General features: G+C 41.1%; 1 protein-coding gene across 6 annotated transcripts in view; it reads left to right on the plus strand.

The window, feature by feature from the left end:
• LOC124308453 (hemolymph lipopolysaccharide-binding protein-like) overlaps positions 1-25,512 on the plus strand; it is a 35,638-nt gene that overhangs the window by 1,268 nt on the left and 8,858 nt on the right. The window contains exons 1-3 of one of the 6 annotated variants that reach the window (XM_046771182.1): positions 2,965-3,120; positions 3,227-3,296; positions 3,367-3,851. In XM_046771182.1, the coding sequence (XP_046627138.1) occupies positions 3,009-3,120; positions 3,227-3,296; positions 3,367-3,751 (567 nt within the window). In that variant the 5' untranslated portion in view covers positions 2,965-3,008 and the 3' untranslated portion in view covers positions 3,752-3,851. Of the gene's footprint in view, positions 1-1,050; positions 1,065-2,964; positions 3,121-3,226; positions 3,297-3,366; positions 24,261-24,366; positions 24,437-24,507; positions 25,030-25,512 lie in introns of those variants that run through there. The other 5 variants (XM_046771178.1, XM_046771180.1, XR_006908992.1 and 2 more) reach the window with 5 other exon arrangements.

Genomic DNA, 25,512 nt, shown 5'->3' on the forward strand with positions numbered 1-25,512 from the left:
AAGGGCATGTTTGATAACGAAATGAATAGTTACACAACCGAGAAGCTGGAATTGTAACAAGGCGTGACGAATTTGCAATCAGCAATGATCAAATTGCGAAATAGTGATGTTTCATCAAATAACATCATAAATGTGATTTAGGCCACTTTATTTGCATTAAAGGCACGGATTTTTGTGTGTTATTTACATTCTACTTTATACCAGCATTATTAGTTCAGGTTGAAATTAGGATTCAGCAGTAGAAAAAAATTCAATGAGGCGCAAAAATATTTCAAAGTTCTCGGTACGTGAAATTCGCCAGTAAGTATTTTAAAGTATTTTGATTTCACGTCCACCGTAGTTTCGTACGTTTACCGAACAAGTCTTCTTGCAAATTTTCACTGATACCAATCGACATACAAGACATAATTTATTCATAAATCGATGTAACATGAACGCTCACGGCTTCCAATCATCCTAAGTGACTGAGAAAATTTTCAGGTCGGATGATGATGCTTTGCCCGTGAGAAATTGGAAAATCCCACTTTTGCTAACCGTGAACGAGAATATAAACTTTGAACCGCAAGTAAAAGCAACAGTTTGAAGAAAAAGGAGCAAATTTTCGGATGTTACTCGAATGAACTTACCCTTCCGCACATCAATGACGACAAATTGAACTTGCGCTAGGTCGGCCGAAAATGAGACATACTCTTGGATTTCATTGCTATCTCACGCGCTGAATTAAGCCAGTAATTTTACAGCGCTGTCGTAAGTGAACTAAAAAAAATTTTGATGTTAACACCCAAATTTCGATGACACATAATATGTGCCGAATCTCTCCAGCCCAGTTGTACTTACCACTGGACTAACGTTTACCGCGGAGGGCATCGAAGGTAAAGGTGAAATCACACATGAAAATGCAAATCGAACCGAAGTATCACTTATTCCAATTACTTCATGACCCTTATCGTTAATTTTTCTTCATTTTTCGACAGAGAATTTTTGCTCTCAGATTCGATTTGTCCGACCCTTTCCTGAAAAACTGGACCCCCAGGAACTCAGAAAACGCAGCGGAAAGAGCGTAGGACCAACAGGAGAGAAATCACGATGGAAAAGGCACCTGCTGAAAAATGTCGAAAACAAAAGTTCTCGTTTTTCAACTGTAACTTTTTGTGCGTTGATCGCAGACGACTGGGACTGCGCCAAATCGATTTCTCTCGCAAAATAACGTCGCAATAGTGCATAAACGAATGTTTCGCAGCATTTCCCAAAGACGATGAAATCTTCGTCAAAAATTCAAGACGGCTCGTGTGATTCAATTTAGTTTATTATCGATCCTCTTATGTTCATGATTACATTCTAATGCATGTCTGAGCAATGTGTGGAGACATAAATTTATTTTTCTTCAACATTGTTACCCGTCTTAGTTTTTACGTATCTATTCACGAATAAATACACCTCAATCCAAAGCCGTAATGTACTCTCACATGTACAGTACTTTGTTCTCTTTACATAAGTTTGGAAACTTATCCGTAGGCCATGCAGTACTAAGCAGTCGATTCGCGTATTATCGTTTCGTGTTGTCCATCCTCCGTTTTGACTTCTAGTTCCGATCAGTTTTATTCTAGGTTCGTAATAATGTCGACGTATTTTCTTCCACGGTCCAAGATCTATTGTTTCGCGTGTTTTCCAAACTTCAGTATTGACTGTTGTCTTACCTCATTAGCTTGTTTCTTTTAGACTTGTCTGCTCATGTAGTCAGCTTGATGTTTTTCTGCTGCGTTTGTGTTTTAAAGTTTGGTACACCATTATCGATCTTTAGCCTCGTATAATGCGCGTGTACGATCATGTATGCTTCATCCGTCAAATTTATTCATGTATTTTCATTGCCGCAGCCTTATGTAGGTTTGTCGAATTTCTAGCAGTCCGTGTCCTCAAAGAGATTTTCTGTAGAATACATTTTATGCTTCGATAATGCGATCCGTAGGATGAGATTGTGAGTCTGATCTAGCAGTTCTATTTCTTAGAGTAGTATTTTTGGATTTTATTCGAGATTTTGTTCCATTTTGTAATTGATTAACTCGTATGAGACAGTATATTCCAATGTTGTCCAATATTGTTACGAACATTAATAAATGCGATTACTAATAATACTAATACAATGTTTGATCGATTCGCAAACGCATTCAGTAACGAAATTCAGTAAATTTCCAGAACCTGTCCGCAAATTGACGGTGTGATTGTCACAAATTGAAAATTGTATCACTAATTTCGAAATCTACATAGTAGTTCTCTGGGCTTTGCTGAAATCTGATATACTGTCAAGGATTTCGCATAAAGTTTACACCTACACATGTTACGTAGATCCACAAGAAAATCCCACAATTTCCGAGCACTGTTGAAAACTTTTATAAGTACAGTACATTGAACATACTATCAAGTAATTTCCGAATCATAGTTATGGGTTATTTGAAATTATGGATGTTAAATCCTTTCGTCACGATACATTTTTCATTCCAACAGACCATTCGCATCTCTTTGTAAATGTCTCACGTAAATTCGGTAGTACGTTTAGTAAATTCCAAATGCCGTACAGTAAATGTGCATTAAATTTATAAATATAATACATTAACTAGAAAAATGTAATGAATTCAGAATAGGTGTTTGTGTTTCGCCAGCCAATTTACAGAAATATACGAGAATTGATTGCAAATTTAATCAGAGTGCTTGGTAATTCCCTTCAAAACAACAGATTTTTTCCTCAACCAGGTTTTTATCTGTAAGCATGAATGTCTGATAAATTTCGTCAATAAGATTTATCGCTGGTCGGAATGAAAGGATAACCTTTGAGTTACTCCAAGCGAGTTGCGTATAAAATCGAACAGAGTGTGTGTGGATGCTGGAAATCGCATCAAGCGAACAGTCGGTCTTCAGTTATAGCTGCAGAAACTCGGCATTTTTTCCTCCACTCGCGAGAATTGAACACGCCGTTGAGCCTGCAACGGAAATAGTACATCCACACGACAGCCATGGCGGTCAGGATAATCGCGATTCAAACGCTGCTATTCTTCGTAACTTACGCTCTGGCGGGACAATCATCCTTGAAGCCCATCATCGTCGTGCTCGCTCGTACAGCAACCGGTGAGTATTTCCCGAACAAGTTCACAGTGTGATTCTCGCATGCGACACGGAAAGCGCGTATTCCCATTATGTCCATGATAACGGCCTTCCGATTTCACCGTTCCTGGAGCGACTGGAAACGCAGATCAGACATGCCTTCTTCGAAATCCACCGATTGTCAGAAGAAACGACTACACGTGAGTGTCATCGTCGACGCTTGGTCGAAGAGAGTTTGAACGTTCATGAAATTTTTGTCATGTGATGCAGGTACTTTCCGGGCATCGGTGGCTACAAGCTGCACTTGAAAGCAGTTTCGTGGAACCGAGCTCGAATCACCTGCGAAGAGGAAGGCGGGCACCTGGCCATCATCAATTCTTTGGCCGAGAGGGATGCAGTGGTGACGGTGCTCAAGGCAATGAACCCAAATCCGAAGTATGTCAGTCTCGGCTTCCACGACCTTTACGAGGAGGGCCACTACGTCACTATCCACGGGCGAACTCTGGCCAGGGCTGGGTTCAACGAATGGGCGGCCGGAGAACCAAATAATGATGTGGGCTTTGGAAATTGTGGATCATTGCACTTGAGTGGCGGGCTCAACGATCACAGATGCGATAAATTACTTCCTTTCGTGTGCGAGCACCCGATCCATTGATTCGTTTATAACAGTACACAATATGTTACACCAATCCGATCGTCACCCTTGGCCTGTAATTACAAGTAAAATGGTTAAATACAATATGAAGTAAATTTTGAACCAATCATATCGGATTTACAATCAATCGTTATTCATGTATAGTGATGAATTATGTACAATAAATAGATAGCATGCACTTTTGTGACGTCTCCAAACAATCCCTCGAAAATTTTTATAACAGCTGCACCGGCCGCGTTGATTCTAATTATACCGCCGGATGATAATGTCCACTTAATCAAAACTAGCGCCTGTACTACGAGAAATGCAAAAAAATAAAAAAAATAAAAAGTATCGTATTACCTAGAATAAAAATTCACTCTTCAAAGATGACGCCTCGACATTTTTCGGAAAATTGTCATAATCAGAAGAAAATTCATAAGAGCTAACGAAAACAGGAAGAGTTTATTTATCACATTAGTTACAATCAGCGATACGTAGAAAAACTTTCTTCTACAAAATCAATACAATGCCTCTTCATAATTATATATATTCACGTGCGGTCGGATAACAATTAGTACATAAAACTAAAAGCGTTGAGCCTGGAGTAAGCTGGAAACCCATACAAGCATATAAATAAATAAAAATCGAATTTCGAGGTACGTGCTTTCGTTGCAATTTATAGCATCTATGAGCGAGTAACGTCCCTTCCTCTCCTCTGATTTTCACGAGTTAAAGTATTAACATTAACATTAACACCGATTGTCACATCGAGCTGAAGCTCTTCCAGCGACCAACTGTTTGCCTGTGCGATGCACTGGCGTGTCGCAGTGATGTACGCTTCTGGGTTTAGTAGACCACCGAGCCAGACTGGGAAGGTCTGCAAACATAATTACCCAAAATGACAATAACATTTTTCTGCGAAAAGTTCTCGTGCCGTTCTCTTTAGGAAATTTCTCGTCCAATTCAGGAATTGCTGGAAGAGAAATTGACAGATGTTACAAATTTCCCGGATTATGATTAGTTTCAGTCCACTTAAGAAATCTTCATCGGAATAGTTGCGAGCTGTAAAAAAATCCTTTCCTATTTCATCATTTTATTTTGACTCTGTGACTAAAATCTGTAATCCATTGAATGACTGTGCAGCCTCTAGGAACGATGTAGCGTCCCCATTCGCCCGGTAAAATTCCTTTTACTTACTCGGATAGCATTGTTCGGTGATAATTTGTCTGCTTCTTTTCACCCTGTAACATTCCAATCGCTGGTGAAATTTCTTTCACTCTGTATTATCCATTGCTGAAATACGAAAATTATTCGCTATAGTGTATTGCGTGAATATCTATATTATTCAATGTTACCCCGCGTACCTGGAATATCAGTACAACGTCTACAAGATCGTGAATGACATCTTGCATTGATTTAGCTCCGCTATTAACTTCCCTCGCAAAGTATCTGTACAGTGGATCCTCGATATTTTCGACGGCACGTTGAAGCGTTGGTAGATTTTTGGGCGGTGATTGTAGCCACGTAGAAGCAGAGAACTCAGAAAACGCAGCAAAAAGAGCGTGGGATCAACGGGAGAGAAATTACGAAGGACAAAGCACCTGCTGAAAAATGTCGAAAACACAGGTTCTCGTTTTTTGGCTGTAACTTTTTGTGCGTTGATCGCAGACGATTGAGACTGCGCCCAATCGATTTCTCCTGCTAAATAACGTCCGAATAGTGCCGCAATCATCTTATTCCGGCACTTTTCAGAATCGCGAAAATTTTCGCCAAAAATGCGAAGGGGTTAGCCTTACTTTTTCTCCATTTTTCGACCAAAAATTTTGGGTCTCAGATTCGTTTTGAACAATCCTTTTCTGACTAATCTGACCCCCAGGAACTCAGAAGACGCAGCGAAAAGAGCGTAGGATCAACAGGAGAGAAATTACAAAGGAAAAAGCAGCTGCTGAAAAATGTCGAAAACACGGGTTCTCGTTTTTTGGCTGTTACTTCTTGTGCGTTGATCGCAGACGATTGAGACTGCGCCTGATCGATTTCTCCTGCAAAATTACGTCCGAACAGTGCCGCAATTATCTTATTCCGGCACTTTTCGAAATCGCGAAAAATTTTGCTAAAAATGCCAAGGGGTTAGCCTTGCTTTTTTTTTGGCCGAAAAATTTTAGGTCTTAGATTTGATTCAGACGACCGTTTTCTGATCAATTGGACACCCAGGACCTCAGGAAACGCAGCGAAAAGAGCGTGTGATCAACAGGAGAGAAATGGCGAAGGAAAAAGCACCTGCTGAAAAATGTCGAAAACACAGGTTTCCTTTTTTTGGCTGTAACTTTTTATACAATAATCGCAGCGTATTGGGACTGCGCCCAATCGATTTCTCTCGCTAAATTACGTCGGAATAGTGCCACAATGAATTTATTCCGGCACTTTTGAAAATCGCGAAAATTTTCGCAAAAAATGCAAAGGGGTTAGCCTTGCTTTTTTTTTGGCCGAAAAATTTTAGGTCCTAGATTTGATTCAGACCACCGTTTTCTGATCAATTGGACACCCAGGACCTCAGGAAACGCAGCGAAAAGAGCGTGTGATCAACAGGAGAGAAATGGCGAAGGAAAAAGCACCTGCTGAAAAATGTCGAAAACACAGGTTTCCTTTTTTTGGCTGTAACTTTTTATACAATAATCGCAGCGTATTGCGACTGCGCCTAATCGATTTCTCTCGCTAAATTACGTCGGAATAGTGCCACAATGAATTTATTCCGGCACTTTTGAAAATCGCGAAAATTTTCGCAAAAAATGCAGAGGGGTTAGCCTTGCTTTTTTTTTGGCCGAAAAATTTCAGGTCTTCGATTTGATTCAAACGACCGTTTTCTGATTAATTGAACACCGAGGAACTTAGAAAACGCTGCAAAAAGAGCGTGGGATCAACAGGAGAGAAATGGCGAAGGAAAAAGCACCTGCTAAAAAATGTCGAAAACACAGGTTTCCGTTTTTTGGCTCCAATATCTTATACAATAATCGCAGCGTATTGGGACTGCGCCCAATCGATTTCTCTCGCTAAATTACGTCGGAATAGTGCCACAATGAATTTATTCCGGCACTTTCGAAAATCGCGAAAATTTTGGCAAAAAATGCAAAGGGGTTAGCCTTGCTTTTTTATTGACCGAAAAATTTAAGGTCCTAGATTTGATTCAAACGACCGTTTTCTGATCAATTGGACACCCAGGAATTCAGAAAACGCAGCGAAAAGATCGTGGGATCAACAGGAGAAAAAAGGCGAAGGAAAAAGCACCTGCTGAAAAATGTCGAAAACACAGGTTTCCGTTTTTTGGCTGTAACTCTTTATACAATAATCGCAGCGTATTGGGACTGCGCCCAATTGATTTCTCTCGCTAAATTACGTCGGAATAGTGACACAATGAATTTATTCCGGCACTTTTGAAAATCGCGAAGATTTTCGCAAAAATCGCAAAAGGGTTAGCCTTGCTTTTTTTTTGGCCGAAAAATTTTAGGTCTTAGATTTGATTCAGACGACCGTTTTCTGATCAATTGGGCACCTAGGAACTTAGAAAACGCAGCAAAAAGAGCGTCTGATCAACAGGTGAGAAATGGCGAAGGAAAAAGCACCTGCTGAAAAATGTCGAAAACACAGGTTTCCGTTTTTTGGCTCCAATATCTTATACAATAATCGCAGCGTATTGGGACTGCGCCCAATCGATTTCTCTCGCTAAATTACGTCGGAATAGTGCCACAATGGATTCATTCCGGCACTTTCGAAAATCGCGAAAATTTTCGCAAAAAATGCAAAGGGGCCTTGCTTTTTTTTTGGCCGAAAAATTTTAGGTCTTAGATTTGATTCAGACGACCGTTTTCTGATCAATTGGGCACCTAGGAACTTAGAAAACGCAGCAAAAAGAGCGTCTGATCAACAGGTGAGAAATGGCGAAGGAAAAAGCACCTGCTGAAAAATGTCGAAAACACAGGTTTCCGTTTTTTGGCTGTAACTCTTTATACAATAATCGCAGCGTATTGGGACTGCGCCCAATCGATTTCTCTCGCTAAATTACGTCGGAATAGTGCCACAATGAATTTATTCCGGCACTTTTGAAAATCGCGAAAATTTTCGCAAAAAATGCATAGGGGTTAGCCTTGCTTTTTTTTTGACCGAAAAATTTTAGGTCCTGGATTTGATTCAAACGACCGTTTTCCGATCAATTGGACACCCAGGAACTCAGGAAACGCAGCGAAAAGAGCGTGGGATCAACAGGAGAGAAATGGCGAAGGTAAAAGCACCTGCTGAAAAATGTCGAAAACACAGGTTTCCGTTTTTTGGCTCCAATATCTTATACAATAATCGCAGCGTATTGGGACTGCGCCCAATCGATTTCTCTCGCTAAATTACGTCGGAATAGTGCCACAATGAATTTATTCCGGCACTTTTGAAAATCGCGAAAATTTTCGCAAAAAATGCATAGGGGTTAGCCTTGCTTTTTTTTTGACCGAAAAATTTTAGGTCCTAGATTTGATTCAAACGACCGTTTTCTGATCAATTGGACACCCGGGAACTCAGAAAACGCAGCAAAAAGAGCGTGGGATCAACAGGAGAGAAATGGCGAAGGAAAAAGCACCTGCTGAAAAATGTCAAAAACTCGGGTTTCCGTTTTTTGACTGTAACTTTTTATACAATAATCGCAGCGTATTGGGACTGCGCCCAATCGATTTCTCTCGCTAAATTACGTCGGAATAGTGACACAATGAATTTATTCCGGCGCTTTTGAAAATCGCGAAGATTTTCGCAAAAAATGCAAAGGGGTTAGCCTTGCTTTTTTTTTGGCCGAAAAATTTTAGGTCCTAGATTTGTTCCAAACGACCGTTTTCTGATCAATTGGACACCCGGGAACTCAGAAAACGCAGCGAAAAGAGCGTGGGATCAACAGGTGAGAAATGGCGAAGGAAAAAGCACCTGCTGAAAAATGTCGAAAACACAGGTTTCCGTTTTTTGGCTGTAACTCTTTATACAATAATCGCAGCGTATTGGGACTGCGCCCAATCGATTTCTCTCGCTAAATTACGTCGGAATAGTGCCACAATGGATTTATTCCGGCACTTTTGAAAATCGCGAAGATTTTCGCAAAAAATGCAAAGGGGTTAGCCTTGCTTTTTTTTTGGCCGAAAAATTTTAGGTCTTAGATTTGATTCAGACGACCGTATTCTGATCAATTGGACACCCAGGACCTCAGGAAACGCAGCGAAAAGAGCGTGTGATCAACAGGAGAGAAATGGCGAAGGAAAATGCACCTGCTGAAAAATGTCGAAAACACAGCTTTTCGTTTTTCGACTGTAACTTTTGATGCGTTGATCGCAGCGTATCGGGACTGCGCCCAATCGATATCTCCTGCAAAATTACGTCCGAATAGTGCCGCAATTAATTTATTCCAGCACTTTTCAAAATCGCGAAAATTTTCGCCAAAAATGCAAAGGGGTTAGCCCTACTTTTTCTTCATTTTTCGACCAAAAATTTTGGGTCTCAGATTCGGTTTGTATGACCCTTTCCCGACAAATTGGACCCTCAGGAACTCAGATGCGCAGCAAAAAGAGCGTGGGATCAACAGGAGAGAAATTGCGAAGGAAAATGCACCTGCTGAAAAATGTCAAAAACACAGCTTTTCGTTTTTCGACTGTAACTTTTGATGCGTTGATCGCAGCGTATCGGGACTGCGCCCAATCGATGTCTCCTGCAAAATGACGTCCGAATAGTGCCGCAATTAATTTATTCCAGCACTTTTCAAAATCGCGAAAATTTTCGCCAGAAATGCAAAGGGGTTAGCCTTACTTTTTCTTCATTTTTCGACCAAAAATTTTGGGTCTCTGATTCGTTTTGTATGACCCTTTCCCGACTGATTGGACCCTCAGGAACTCATAATACGCAGCGAAAAGAGCGTGGGATCAACGGGAGAGAAATTACGAAGGAAAATGCACCTGCTGAAAAATGTCGAAAACACAGCTTTTCGTTTTTTGGCTGTAACTTTTGATGCGTTGATCGCAGCGTATCGGGACTGCGCCCAATCGATTTCTCCTGCAAAATTACGTCCGAATAGTGCCGCAATCAATTTATTCCAGCACTTTTCAGAATCGCGAAACTTTTCGCAAAAAATGCAAAGGGGTTAGCCTTACTTGTTCTTCACTTTTCGACCAAAAATTTTGGGTCTCAGATTCGTTTTGTATGATCATTTCCCGACAAATTGGACCCCCAGGAACTCAGAAAACGCAGCGAAAAGAGCGTGGGTTCAACAGGAGAGAAATTACGAAGGAAAATGCACCTGCTGAAAAATGTCGAAAACACAGCTTTTCGTTTTTCGGCTGTAACTTTTGATGCGTTGATCGCAGCGTATCGGGACTGCGCCCAATCGATTTCTCCTGCAAAATTACGTCTCAATAGCGCCGCAATTAATTTATTCCAGCACTTTTCAAAATCGCAAAAATTTTCGCCGAAAATGCAAAGGGGTTAGCCATACTTTTTCTTCATTTTTCGACCAAAAATTTTGGGTCTCAGATTCGTTTTGTATGACCCTTTCCCGACTAATTGGACCCTCAGGAACTCATAATACGCAGCGAAAAGAGCGTGGGATCAACGGGAGAGAAATTACGAAGGAAAATGCACCTGCTGAAAAATGTCGAAAACACAGCTTTTCGTTTTTCGACTGTAACTTTTGATGCGTTGATCGCAGCGTATCGGGACTGCGCCCAATCGATTTCTCCTGCAAAATTACGTCCGAATAGTGCCGCAATCAATTTATTCCAGCACTTTTCAGAATCGCGAAACTATTGCAAAAAATGCAAAGGGGTTAGCCTTACTTGTTCTTCACTTTTCGACCAAAAATTTTGGGTCTCAGATTCGTTTTGTATGATCATTTCCCGACAAATTGGACCCCCAGGAACTCAGAAAACGCAGCGAAAAGAGCGTGGGTTCAACAGGAGAGAAATTACGAAGGAAAATGCACCTGCTGAAAAATGTCGAAAACACAGCTTTTCGTTTTTCGGCTGTAACTTTTGATGCGTTGATCGCAGCGTATCGGGACTGCGCCCAATCGATTTCTCCTGCAAAATTACGTCTCAATAGCGCCGCAATTAATTTATTCCAGCACTTTTCAAAATCGCAAAAATTTTCGCCGAAAATGCAAAGGGGTTAGCCTTACATTTTCTTCATTTTTCGACCAAAAATTTTGGGTCTCAGATTCGTTTTGTATGACCCTTTCCCGACTAATTGGACCCTCAGGAACTCATAATACGCAGCGAAAAGAGCGTGGGATCAACGGGAGAGAAATTACGAAGGAAAATGCACCTGCTGAAAAATGTCGAAAACACAGCTTTTCGTTTTTCGGCTGTAACTTTTGATGCGTTGATCGCAGCGAATCGAGACTGCGCCCAATCGATGTCTCCTGCAAAATTACGTCTTAATAACGCCGCAATTAATTTATTCCAGCACTTTTCAAAATCGCGAAAATTTTCGCCAAAAATGCAAAGGGGTTAGCCCTACTTTTTTTTCATTTTTCGACCAAAAATTTTGGGTCTCAGATTCGCTTTGTATGACCCTTCCCCGACTAATTGGACCCTCAGGAACTCAGAAAACGCAGCGAAAACAGCGTGGGATCAACAGGAGAGAAATTACGAAGGAAAATGCACCTGCTGAAAAATGTCGAAAACACAGCTTTTCGATTTTTGGCTGTAACTTTTGATGCGTTGATCGCAGCGTATCGGGACCGCGCCCAATCGATTCCTCCTGCAAAATTACGTCCGAATAGTGCCGCAATTAATTTATTCCAGCACTTTTCAGAATCGCGAAACTTTTCGCAAAAAATGCAAAGGGGTTAGCCTTACTTGTTCTTCACTTTTCGACCAAAAATTTTGGGTCTCAGATTCGTTTTGTATGATCATTTCCCGACAAATTGGACCCTCAGGAACTCAGAAAACGCAGCGAAAAGAGCGTGGGATCAACAGGAGAGAAATTACGAAGGAAAATGCACCTGCTGAAAAATGTCGAAAACACAGCTTTTCGTTTTTTGGCTGTAACTTTTGATGCGTTGATCGCAGCGTATCGGGACTGCGCCCAATCGATTTCTCCTGCAAAATTACGTCCGAATAGTGCCGCAATTAATTTATTCCAGCACTTTTCGAAATCGCGAAAATTTTCGCAAAAAATGCAAAGGGGTTAGCCTTACTTTTTCTTCATATTTCGACCAAAAATTTTGGGTCTCAGATTCGTTTTGTATGACCCTTTCCCGACAAATTGGACCCCCAGGAACTCAGAAAACGCAGCGAAAAGAGCGTGGGTTCAACAGGAGAGAAATTACGAAGGAAGATGCACCTGCTGAAAAATGTCGAAAACACAGCTTTTCGTTTTTCGACTGTAACTTTTGATGCGTTGATCGCAGCGTATCGGGACTGCGCCCAATCGATTTCTCCTGCAAAATTACGTCTCAATAGCGCCGCAAATAATTTATTCCAGCACTTTTCAAAATCGCGAAAATTTTCGCCAAAAATGCAAAGGGGTTAGCGCTACTTTTTCTTCATTTTTCGACCAAAAATTTTGGGTCTCTGATTCGTTTTGTATGACCCTTTCCCGACTAATTGGACCCTCAGGAACTCATAATACGCAGCGAAAAGAGCGTGGGATCAACGGGAGAGAAATTACGAAGGAAAATGCACCTGCTGAAAAATGTCGAAAACACAGCTTTTCGTTTTTCGGCTGTAACTTTTGATGCGTTGATCGCAGCGAATCGAGACTGCGCCCAATCGATGTCTCCTGCAAAATTACGTCTTAATAACGCCGCAATTAATTTATTCCAGCACTTTTCAAAATCGCGAAAATTTTCGCCAAAAATGCAAAGGGGTTAGCCCTACTTTTTTTTCATTTTTCGACCAAAAATTTTGGGTCTCAGATTCGCTTTGTATGACCCTTTCCCGACTAATTGGACCCTCAGGAACTCATAATACGCAGCGAAAAGAGCGTGGGATCAACGGGAGAGAAATTACGAAGGAAAATGCACCTGCTGAAAAATGTCGAAAACACAGCTTTTCGTTTTTCGACTGTAACTTTTGATGCGTTGATCGCAGCGTATCGGGACTGCGCCCAATCGATTTCTCCTGCAAAATTACGTCTCAATAGCGCCGGAAATAATTTATTCCAGCACTTTTCAAAATCGCGAAAATTTTCGCCAAAAATGCAAAGGGGTTAGCGCTGCTTTTTCTTCATTTTTCGACCAAAAATTTTGGGTCTCTGATTCGTTTTGTATGACCCTTTTCCGACTAATTGGACCCTCAGGAACTCAGAAAACGCAGCGACAAGAGCGTGGGATCAACAGAAGAGAAATTACGAAGGAAAATGCACCTGCTGAAAAATGTCGAAAACACAGGTTTTCGTTTTTCGGCTGTAACTTTTGATGCGTTGATCGCAGCGTATCGGGACTGCGCCCAATCGATTTCTCCTGCAAAATTACGTCCGAATAGTGCCGCAATTAATTTATTCCAGCACTTTTCAAAATCGCGAAAATTTTCGCCAAAAATGCAAAGGGGTTAGCCCTACTTTTTCTTCATTTTTCGACCAAAAATTTTGGGTCTCAGATTCGTTTTGTATGACCCTTTCCCGACTAATTGGACCCTCAGGAACTCAGAAAACGCAGCGAAAACAGCGTGGGATCAACAGGAGAGAAATTACGAAGGAAAATGCACCTGCTGAAAAATGTCGAAAACACAGCTTTTCGTTTTTTGGCTGTAACTTTTTATACAATAATCGCAGCGTATTGGGACTGCGCCCAATCGATTTCTCTCGCTAAATTACGTCGGAATAGTGACACAATGAATTTATTCCGGCGCTTTTGAAAATCGCGAAGATTTTCGCAAAAAATGCAAAGGGGTTAGCCTTGCTTTTTTTTTGGCCGAAAAATTTCAGGTCCTAGATTTGTTCCAAACGACCGTTTTCTGATCAATTGGACACCCGGGAACTCAGAAAACGCAGCGAAAAGATCGTGGGATCAACAGGAGAAAAAAGGCGAAGGAAAAAGCACCTGCTGAAAAATGTCGAAAACACAGGTTTCCGTTTTTTGGCTGCAACTTTTTATACAATAATCGTAGCTTATAGGGACTGCGCCCAATCGATTTCTCTCGCTAAATTACGTCGGAATAGTGCCACAATGGATTTATTCCGGCACTTTTGAAAATCGCGAAGATTTTCGCAAAAAATGCAAAGGGGTTAGCCTTGCTTTTTTTTTGGTCGAAAAATTTGAGGTCTTAGATTTGATCCTAACGACCGTTTTCTGATCAATTGGACACCCAGGAACTCAGAAAACGCAGCGAAAAGAGCGTGGGATCAACAGGAGAGAAATGGCGAAGGAAAAAGCACCTGCTGAAAAATGTCGAAAACACAGGTTTCCGTTTTTTGGCTGTCACTTCTTATACAATAATCGCAGCCGATTGGGACTGCGCCCAATCGATTTCTCTCGCTAAATTACGTCGGAATAGTGCCACAATGAATCCATTTCGGCACTTTTGAAAATCGCGGAAATTTTCGCAAAAAATGCAAAGAGGTTAGCCTTGCTTTTTTTTTGGCCGAAAAATTTTAGGTCTTTGCTTTGATACAAACGACCGTTTTCTGATCAATTGGACACCCGGGAACTCAGAAAACGCAGCGAAAAGATCGTGGGATCAACAGGAGAGAAATGGCGAAGGAAAAAGCACCTGCTGAAAAATGTCGAAAACTCGGGTTTCCGTTTTTTGACTGTAACTTTTTATACAATAATCGCAGCGTATTTGGACTGCGCCCAATCGATTTCTCTCGCTAAATTACGTCGGAATAGTGCCACAATGAATTTATTCCGGCACTTTTGAAAATCGCGAAGATTTTCGCAAAAAATGCAAAGGGGTTAGCCTTGCTTTTTTTTTGGCCGAAAAATTTTAGGTCCTAGATTTGTTCCAAACGACCGTTTTCTGATCAATTGGACACCCGGGAACTTAGAAAACGCAGCAAAAAGAGCGTGGAATAAACAGGAGAGAAATGGCGAAGGAAAAAGCACCTGCTAAAAAATGTAGAAAACACAGGTTTCCGTTTTTTGGCTCCAATATCTTATACAACGATCGCAGCGTATTGGGACTGCGCCCAATCGATTTCTCTCGCTAAATTACGTCGGAGTAGTGCCACAATGAATTTATTCCGGCACTTTTGAAAATCGCGAAGATTTTCGCAAAAAATGCAAAGGGGTTAGCCTTGCTTTTATTTTAGCCGAAAAATTTTAGGTCCTAGATTTGTTCCAAACGACCGTTTTCTGATCAATTGGACACCCGGGAACTCAGAAAACGCAGCGAAAAGATCGTGGGATCAACAGGAGAAAAAAGGCGAAGGAAAAAGCACCTGCTGAAAAATGTCGAAAACACAGGTTTCCGTTTTTTGGCTGCAACTTTTTATACAATAATCGTAGCTTATAGGGACTGCGCCCAATCGATTTCTCTCGCTAAATTACGTCGGAATAGTGCCACAATGGATTTATTCCGGCACTTTTGAAAATCGCGAAGATTTTCGCAAGAAATGCAAAGGGGTTAGCCTTGCTTTTTTTTTGGTCGAAAAATTTGAGGTCTTAGATTTGATCCTAACGACCGTTTTCTGATCAATTGGACACCCAGGAACTCAGAAAACGCAGCGAAAAGAGCGTGGGATCAACAGGAGAGAAATGGCGAAGGAAAAAGCACCTGCTGAAAAATGTCGAAAATACAGGTTTCCGTTTTTTGGCTGTCACTTCTTATACAATAATCGCAGCCGATTGGGACTGCGCCCAATCAATTTCTCTCGCTAAATTACGTCGGAATAGTGCCACAATGAATCCATTTCGGCACTTTTGAAAATCGCGGAAATTTTCGCAAAAAATGCAAAGAGGTTAGCCTTGCTTTTTTTTTGGCCGAAAAATTTTAGGTCTTTGCTTTGATACAAACGACCGTTTTCTGATCAATTGGACACCCGGGAACTCAGAAAACGCAGCGAAAAGATCGTGGGATCAACAGGAGAGAAATGGCGAAGGAAAAAGCACCTGCTGAAAAATGTCGAAAACTCGGGTTTCCGTTTTTTGACTGTAACTTTTTATACAATAATCGCAGCGTATTTGGACTGCGCCCAATCGATTTCTCTCGCTAAATTACGTCGGAATAGTGCCACAATGAATTTATTCCGGCACTTTTGAAAATCGCGAAGATTTTCGCAAAAAATGCAAAGGGGTTAGCCTTGCTTTTTTTTTGGCCGAAAAATTTTAGGTCCTAGATTTGTTCCAAACGACCGTTTTCTGATCAATTGGACACCCGGGAACTTAGAAAACGCAGCAAAAAGAGCGTGGAATAAACAGGAGAAAAATGGCGAAGGAAAAAGCACCTGCTAAAAAATGTAGAAAACACAGGTTTCCGTTTTTTGGCTCCAATATCTTATACAACGATCGCAGCGTATTGGGACTGCGCCCAATCGATTTCTCTCGCTAAATTACGTCGGAGTAGTGCCACAATGAATTTATTCCGGCACTTTTGAAAATCGCGAAGATTTTCGCAAAAAATGCAAAGGGGTTAGCCTTGCTTTTATTTTGGCCGAAAAATTTTAGGTCCTAGATTTGTTCCAAACGACCGTTTTCTGATCAATTGGACACCCGGGAACTCAGAAAACGCAGCGAAAAGATCGTGGGATCAACAGGAGAAAAAAGGCGAAGGAAAAAGCACCTGCTGAAAAATGTCGAAAACACAGGTTTCCGTTTTTTGGCTGCAACTTTTTATACAATAATCGTAGCTTATAGGGACTGCGCATAATCGATTTCTCTCGCTAAATTACGTCGGAATAGTGCCACAATGGATTTATTCCGGCACTTTTGAAAATCGCGAAGATTTTCGCAAAAAATGCAAAGGGGTTAGCCTTGCTTTTTTTTTGGTCGAAAAATTTGAGGTCTTAGATTTGATCCTAACGACCGTTTTCTGATCAATTGGACACCCAGGAACTCAGAAAACGCAGCGAAAAGAGCGTGGGATCAACAGGAGAGAAATGGCGAAGGAAAAAGCACCTGCTGAAAAATGTCGAAAACACAGGTTTCCGTTTTTTGGCTGTCACTTCTTATACAATAATCGCAGCCGATTGGGACTGCGCCCAATCGATTTCTCTCGCTAAATTACGTCGGAATAGTGCCACAATGAATTTATTCCGGCACTTTTGAAAATCGCGAAAATTTTCGCAAAAAATGCAAAGGGGTTAGCCTTGCTTTTTTTCTGACCGAAAAATTTTAGGTCCTAGATTTGATCCAAACGACCGTTTTCTGATTAATTGAACACCCGGGAACTCAGAAAACGCAGCGAAAAGATCGTGGGATCAACAGGAGAAAAAAGGCGAAGGAATAAGCACCTGCTGAAAAATGTCGAAAACACAGGTTTCCGTTTTTTAGCTGTAACTCTTTATACAATAATCGCAGCGTATTGGGACTGCGCATAATCGATTTCTCTCGCTAAATTACGTCGGAATAGTGCCACAATGAATTTATTCCGGCACTTTTGAAAATCGCGAAAATTTTCGCAAAAAATGCAAAGGGGTTAGCCTTGCTTTTTTTTTGACCGAAAAATTTTAGGTCCTAGATTTGATTCAAACGACCGTTTTCCGATCAATTGGACACCCAGGAACTTAGAAAACGCAGCGAAAAGAGCGTGGGATCAACAGGTGAGAAATGGCGGAGGAAAAAGCACCTGCTGAAAAATGTCGAAAACACAGGTTTCCGTTTTTTGGCTGTAACTCTTTATACAATAATCGCAGCGTATTGGGACTGCGCCCAATCGATTTCTCTCGCTAAATTACGTCGGAATAGTGCCACAATGAATTTATTCCGGCACTTTTGAAAATCGCGAAGATTTTCGCAAAAAATGCAAAGGGGTTAGCCTTGCTTTTTTTTTGGCCGAAAAATTTTAGGTCTTAGATTTGATTCAGACGACCGTATTCTGATCAATTGGACACCCAGGACCTCAGGAAACGCAGCGAAAAGAGCGTGTGATCAACAGGAGAGAAATGGCGAAGGAAAATGCACCTGCTGAAAAATGTCGAAAACACAGCTTTTCGTTTTTCGACTGTAACTTTTGATGCGTTGATCGCAGCGTATCGGGACTGCGCCCAATCGATGTCTCCTGCAAAATTACGTCCGAATAGTGCCGCAATTAATTTATTCCAGCACTTTTCAAAATCGCGAAAATTTTCGCCAAAAATGCAAAGGGGTTAGCCCTACTTTTTCTTCATTTTTCGACCAAAAATTTTGGGTCTCAGATTCGGTTTGTATGACCCTTTCCCGACAAATTGGACCCTCAGGAACTCAGATGCGCAGCAAAAAGAGCGTGGGATCAACAGGAGAGAAATTACGAAGGAAAATGCACCTGCTGAAAAATGTCAAAAACACAGCTTTTCGTTTTTCGACTGTAACTTTTGATGCGTTGATCGCAGCGTATCGGGACTGCGCCCAATCGATGTCTCCTGCAAAATGACGTCCGAATAGTGCCGCAATTAATTTATTCCAGCACTTTTCAAAATCGCAAAAATTTTCGCCAAAAATGCAAAGGGGTTAGCCTTACTTTTTCTTCATTTTTCGACCAAAAATTTTGGGTCTCTGATTCGTTTTGTATGACCCTTTCCCGACTAATTGGACCCTCAGGAACTCATAATACGCAGCGAAAAGAGCGTGGGATCAACGGGAGAGAAATTACGAAGGAAAATGCACCTGCTGAAAAATGTCGAAAACACAGCTTTTCGTTTTTTGGCTGTAACTTTTGATGCGTTGATCGCAGCGTATCGGGACTGCGCCCAATCGATTTCTCCTGCAAAATTACGTCCGAATAGTGCCGCAATCAATTTATTCCAGCACTTTTCAGAATCGCGAAACTTTTCGCAAAAAATGCAAAGGGGTTAGCCTTATTTGTTCTTCACTTTTCGACCAAAAATTTTGGGTCTCAGATTCGTTTTGTATGATCATTTCCCGACAAATTGGACCCCCAGGAACTCAGAAAACGCAGCAAAAAGAGCGTGGGTTCAACAGGAGAGAAATTACGAAGGAAAATGCACCTGCTGAAAAATGTCGAAAACACAGCTTTTCGTTTTTCGGCTGTAACTTTTGATGCGTTGATCGCAGCGTATCGGGACTGCGCCCAATCGATTTCTCCTGCAAAATTACGTCTCAATAACGCCGCAATTAATTTATTCCAGCACTTTTCAAAATCGCGAAAATTTTCGCCAAAAATGCAAAGGGGTTAGCCCTACTTTTTTTTCATTTTTCGACCAAAAATTTTGGGTCTCAGATTCGCTTTGTATGACCCTTCCCCGACTAATTGGACCCTCAGGAACTCAGAAAACGCAGCGAAAACAGCGTGGGATCAACAGGAGAGAAATTACGAAGGAAAATGCACCTGCTGAAAAATGTCGAAAACACAGCTTTTCGTTTTTTGGCTGTAACTTTTGATGCGTTGATCGCAGCGTATCGGGACTGCGCCCAATCGATTTCTCCTGCAAAATTACGTCCGAATAGTGCCGCAATTAATTTATTCCAGCACTTTTCAGAATCGCGAAAATTTTCGCAAAAAATGCAAAGGGGTTAGCCTTACTTTTTCTTCACTTTTCGACCAAAAATTTTGGGTCTCAGATTCGTTTTGTATGATCATTTCCCGACAAATTGGACCCCCAGGAACTCAGAAAACGCAGCGAAAAGAGCGTGGGTTCAACAGGAGAGAAATTACGAAGGAAAATGCACCTGCTGAAAAATGTCGAAAACACAGCTTTTCGTTTTTCGGCTGTAACTTTTGATGCGTTGATCGCAGCGTATCGGGACTGCGCCCAATCGATTTCTCCTGCAAAATTACGTCTCAATAGCGCCGCAATTAATTTATTCCAGCACTTTTCAAAATCGCAAAAATTTTCGCCGAAAATGCAAAGGGGTTAGCCTTACTTTTTCTTCATTTTTCGACCAAAAATTTTGGGTCTCAGATTCGTTTTGTATGACCCTTTCCCGACTAATTGGACCCTCAGGAACTCATAATACGCAGCGAAAAGAGCGTGGGATCAACGGGAGAGAAATTACGAAGGAAAATGCACCTGCTGAAAAATGTCGAAAACACAGCTTTTCGTTTTTCGACTGTAACTTTTGATGCGTTGATCGCAGCGTATCGGGACTGCGCCCAATCGATTTCTCCTGCAAAATTACGTCTCAATAGCGCCGCAAATAATTTATTCCAGCACTTTTCAAAATCGCGAAAATTTTCGCCAAAAATGCAAAGGGGTTAGCGCTACTTTTTCTTCATTTTTCGACCAAAAATTTTGGGTCTCTGATTCGTTTTGTATGACCCTTTTCCGACTAATTGGACCCTCAGGAACTCAGAAAATGCAGCGACAAGAGCGTGGGATCAACAGAAGAGAAATTACGGAAGAAAATGCACCTGCTGAAAAATGTCGAAAACACAGGTTTTCGTTTTTCGGCTGTAACTTTTGATGCGTTGATCGCAGCGTATCGGGACTGCGCCCAATCGATTTCTCCTGCAAAATTACGTCTCAATAGCGCCGCAATTAATTTATTCCAGCACTTTTCAAAATCGCAAAAATTTTCGCCAAAAATGCAAAGGGGTTAGCGCTACTTTTTCTTCATTTTTCGACCAAAAATTTTGGGTCTCTGATTCGTTTTGTATGACCCTTTTCCGACTAATTGGACCCTCAGGAACTCAGAAAATGCAGCGACAAGAGCGTGGGATCAACAGAAGAGAAATTACGGAAGAAAATGCACCTGCTGAAAAATGTCGAAAACACAGGTTTTCGTTTTTCGGCTGTAACTTTTGATGCGTTGATCGCAGCGTATCGGGACTGCGCCCAATCGATTTCTCCTGCAAAATTACGTCTCAATAGCGCCGCAATTAATTTATTCCAGCACTTTTCAAAATCGCAAAAATTTTCGCCAAAAATGCAAAGGGGTTAGCCTTACTTTTTCTTCATTTTTCGACCAAAAATTTTGGGTCTCAGATTCGTTTTGTATGACCCTTTCCCGACAAATTGGACCCTCAGGAACTCAGAAAACGCAGCGAAAAGAGCGTGGGTTCAACAGGAGAGAAATTACGAAGGAAAATGCACCTGCTGAAAAATGTCGAAAACACAGGTTTTCGTTTTTCGGCTGTAATTTTTGATGCGTTGATCGCAGCGTATCGGGACTGCGCCCAATCGATTTCTCCTGCAAAATTACGTCCGAATAGTGCCGCAATTAATTTATTCCAGCACTTTTCAAAATCGCGAAAATTTTCGCAAAAAATGCAAAGGGGTTAGCCTTACTTTTTCTCCATTTTTCGACCAAAAACTTTGGGTCTCAGAATCGTTTTGTATGACCCTTTCCCGACGAATTGGACCCTCAGGAACTCAGAGAACGCAGCGAAAAAAGCGTGGGATCAACAGGAGAGAAATTACGAAGGAAAATGCACCTGCTGAAAAATGTCGAAAACACAGGTTTTCGTTTTTTGGCTGTAACTTTTAATGCGTTGATCGCAGCGTATCGGGACTGCGCCCAATCGATTTCACCTGCAAAATTACGTCTCAACAGCGCCGCAATTAATTTATTCCAGCACTTTTCAAAATCGCGAAAATTTTCGCCAAAAATGCAAAGGTGTTAGCCTTACTTACTCTTCATTTTTCGACCAAAAATTTTGGGTCTAAGATTCGTTTTGTATGACCCTTTCCCGACTAATTGGACCCTCAGGAACTCATATTACGCAGCGAAAAAAGCGTGGGATCAACGGGAGAGAAATTACGAAGGAAAATGCACCTGCTGAAAAATGTCGAAAACACAGCTTCTCGTTTTTCGGCTGTAACTTTTGATGCGTTGATCGCAGCGTATCGGGACTGCGCCCAATCGATTCCTCCTGCAAAATTACGTCCGAATAGTGCCGCAATTAATTTATTCCAGCACTTTTCAAAATCGCGAAAATTTTCGCGAAAATTGCAAAGGGGTTAGCCTTACTTTTTCTTTATTTTTCGACCAAAAATTTTGGGTCTCAGATTCGTTTTGTATGACCCTTTCCCGACAAATTGGACCCTCAGGAACTCAGAAAACGCAGCGAAAAGAGCGTGGGATCAACAGGAGAGAAATGACGAAGGAAAATGCACCTGCTGAAAAATGTCGAAAACACAGGTTTTCGTTTTTCGGCTGTAACTTTTGATGCGTTGATCGCAGCGTATCGGGACTGCGCCCAATCGATTTCTCCTGCAAAATTACGTCCGAATAGTGCCGCAATTAATTTATTCCAGCACTTTTCAAAATCGCGAAAATTTTCGCCAAAAATGCAAAGGGGTTAGCCTTACTTTTTCTTCATTTTTCGACCAAAAATTTTGGGTCTCAGATTCGTTTTGTATGACCCTTTCCCGACTAATTGGACCCTCAGGAACTCAGAAAACGCAGCGAAAAGAGCGTGGGATCAACAGAAGAGAAATTACGAAGGAAAATGCACCTGCTGAAAAATGTCGAAAATACAGGTTCTCGTTTTTTGGCCGTAACTTTTTGTGCGTTGATTGCAGACGACTGGGACTGCGCACAATCGATTTCTCTTGCAAAATGACGTCGCAACAGTGCATGAAGGAATGTTTCGCAGCATTTCCTAAAGACGATGAATTTTTCGTCAAAAATTCAAGGCGTCTCGTGTGATTCAATTTAGTTTATTATCGACCCTCTTATGTTCATGATTACATTTTCATGCATGCCCGAGCAATGTATGGAGACAATAAATTTTTTTTTCTTGAACATTGTTACCCGTCTTAGTTTTTACGTATTTATTCACGAATAAATACACCTCAACCCAAAGCCGTAATATACTCTCACATGTATAGTACTTCGTTCTCTTTACATAAGTTTGGAAACTTATCCGTAGGCCATGCAGTACTCAGCAGTCGATTCGCGCATTATCGTTTCGTGTTGTCCATCCTCCGTTTTGACTTCTAGTTCCGATCAGTTTTATTCTAGGTTCGTAATAATGTCGACGTATTTTCTTCCACGGTCCAAGATCTATTGTTTCACGTGTTTTCCAAACTTCAGTATTGACTGTTTTCTTACCTCGTAAGCTTGTTTCTTTCATACTTGTCTGCCCATCTAGTCAGCTTGATGTTTTCCTGCTGGGTTTGTGTTTTAAAGTTTGTTACACCTTTATCGATCTTTAGCCTCGTGTAATGCGCGTGTACGATCATGTATGCTTCGTCCATTAAATTTATTCAAGTATTTTCATTACCGCAGCCTTATGTGGGTTTGTCGAATTTCTAGCAGTCCGTGTCCTCAAAGAGATTTTCTGTAGAATACATTTTATCCTTTGAGAATGCGATCTGCAGTATGAGATTCTGAGTCTGTTCTAGCAGTTCTATTTCTTAGAGTAGTAGTCTTGGATTTTTTTCGAGATTTTGTTCTATATTGTAATTGATTGACTCGTATGAGACGGATTATTCCAATGTTGTCCAACACTGTTATGAACATTAATAAATGCGATTACTTATAATACTAATACAATGTTTAATCGATTTACAAACGCATTCAGTAACGAAATTCAGTAAATTTCCAGAACCTGTCTGTAAATTGACGGTGTAATTGTCACAAGTTGAAAGTTTTATCACTAATTTCAAAATTTACATTGTAGTTCTCTGGGCTTTGCTGAAATCTGATATACTGTTAAGGATTCCGCATAAAGTTTACACCTGCACGTGTGACGTAGATCCATAAGAAAATCCCACAATTTCCGAGCACTGTTGAAAACTTTTATAAGTACAGTACATTGAACATACTATCAAGTAATTTCCGAATCATAGTTATGGGTTATTTGAAATTATGGATATTAAATCCTTTCGTCACAATACATTTTTCATTCCAACAGACCATTCGTATCTCTTTGTCAATGTCTCACGTAAATTCGGTAGTACGTTTAGTAAATTCCAAATGCCGTACAGTAAATGTGCATCAAATTTATAAATATAATACAATAACTAGAAAAATGTAATAAATTAAAAATAGGTTGTTGTGTTCCGCCAGCCAATTGAAGGAAATATACGAGAATTGATTGCAAATTTAATCAGAGTGCTTGGTAATTCCCTTCGTAACAACAGATTTTTTCCTCAACCAGGTTTTTATCTGGAAAAACAAATGTCTGAGAAACTTCGTCAATAAGATTTATCGCTGGTAAGAATGAGAGGATAACCTTTGAGTTACTCAAAGCGAGTTGGTATAAAATCGAACAGGGTGTGTGGGGATGCCGGAAATCGCATCAAGCAAACAGTCGTTCCTAAGTCATAGCTGCAGAAACTCGGCAGTTTTTTCTCCATTCGCGAGGATTGATCGAGTCGTTGAGCCTGCAACGGAAATAGTACATCCACACGTCAGCTATGGCGGTCAGACTAATCGCGATTCAAACGCTGCTGTGCCTTGTATCTTATACTTTGGGGCAACAAGCTTGCTTCGATTCCTTCGCCGTCGTGCCCGCTCGTACAGCAACCGGTGAGTATCTCTCGAACATGTTCACAGTGTGATTCTCGCACGCCGTGCTGAAAGCGCGTATTGACATTATATCTGTGATAACGGCCATCCGATGTCTCGTTTCCAGGAGCATCTGGAAACGCAGATCCGACCTACATTCTTCGAAATCCACTGGTTGTCAGAAGAGACGACTACACGTGAGTATCACCGTCGATGGTTGGTCGAAGAAAGTTTGAACGTTGATGAAATTTGGTGTTATGTGATGCAGGTACTTTCCGGGCATCGGTGGCTATAAGCTTCACTCAAGAGCAGTTTCGTGGAACCAAGCTCGAATCACCTGCGAAGAGGAAGGCGGGCACCTGGCCATCATCAATTCTTTGGCCGAGAGGGATGCAGTGGTGAAGGTGCTCGAACCAATGAAGCTAAATCTGGATTATGTCAGTCTCGGCTTCCACGACCTTTACGAGGAGGGCCACTACGTCACTATCCACGGGGAAACTCTAGCCAGGGCTGGGTTCGACGAATGGGCGGACGGAGAACCCAATAATCGACATGGCCTTGAAAATTGTGGATCTTGGTACATAAGTGGCGGGCTGAATGATCACAAATGCAGTGTACTACTGCCTTTCGTGTGCGAGCTACCAATCCATTGACAGTGGTTGGAAAAGCGTTAAGCAGATTGCAAGAGGCGTCAACAAAGCAAAATATGTAATCAAATCAGAATTTTAAAACAAAAACTCATGTTGATATACAATATAAGCCGTGAAAATGTAATGAAAAATCAAAACTTCTCACGCGGTATGATTTATTGCAATTGCTCACTCTGTCCTTCCCTTAATACCACGCAAACTGAGCGCATTATTTCGAATAAAGTTAGAAGGTCTCGATGACAGTTTCACTGTATAGTTATTTAGGTAGGTGTGTGCATATGAATACTATCTCCGACACGCATGCGTATTATGCATACGCATTATACATGTAACATATTCATGCACAGGGAAGGGCGTGTTTGATAACGAAATGAATAGTTACACAACCGAGAAGCTGGAATTGTAACAAGGCGTGACGAATTTGCAATCAGCAATGATCAAATTGCGAAATAGTGAAGTTTCATCAAATAACATCATAAATGTGATTTAGGCCACTTTAATTGCATAAAAGGCACGGATTTTTGTGTGTTATCTACATACTACTTTATACCAGCATTATTAGTTCAGGTTGAAATTAGGATTCAGCAGTAGAAAAAAATTCAATGAGGCGCAAAAATATTTCA

This window comes from Neodiprion virginianus, chromosome 7 (assembly GCF_021901495.1).
Source record: "Neodiprion virginianus isolate iyNeoVirg1 chromosome 7, iyNeoVirg1.1, whole genome shotgun sequence".
Classification (NCBI taxonomy): domain Eukaryota; kingdom Metazoa; phylum Arthropoda; class Insecta; order Hymenoptera; family Diprionidae; genus Neodiprion; species Neodiprion virginianus.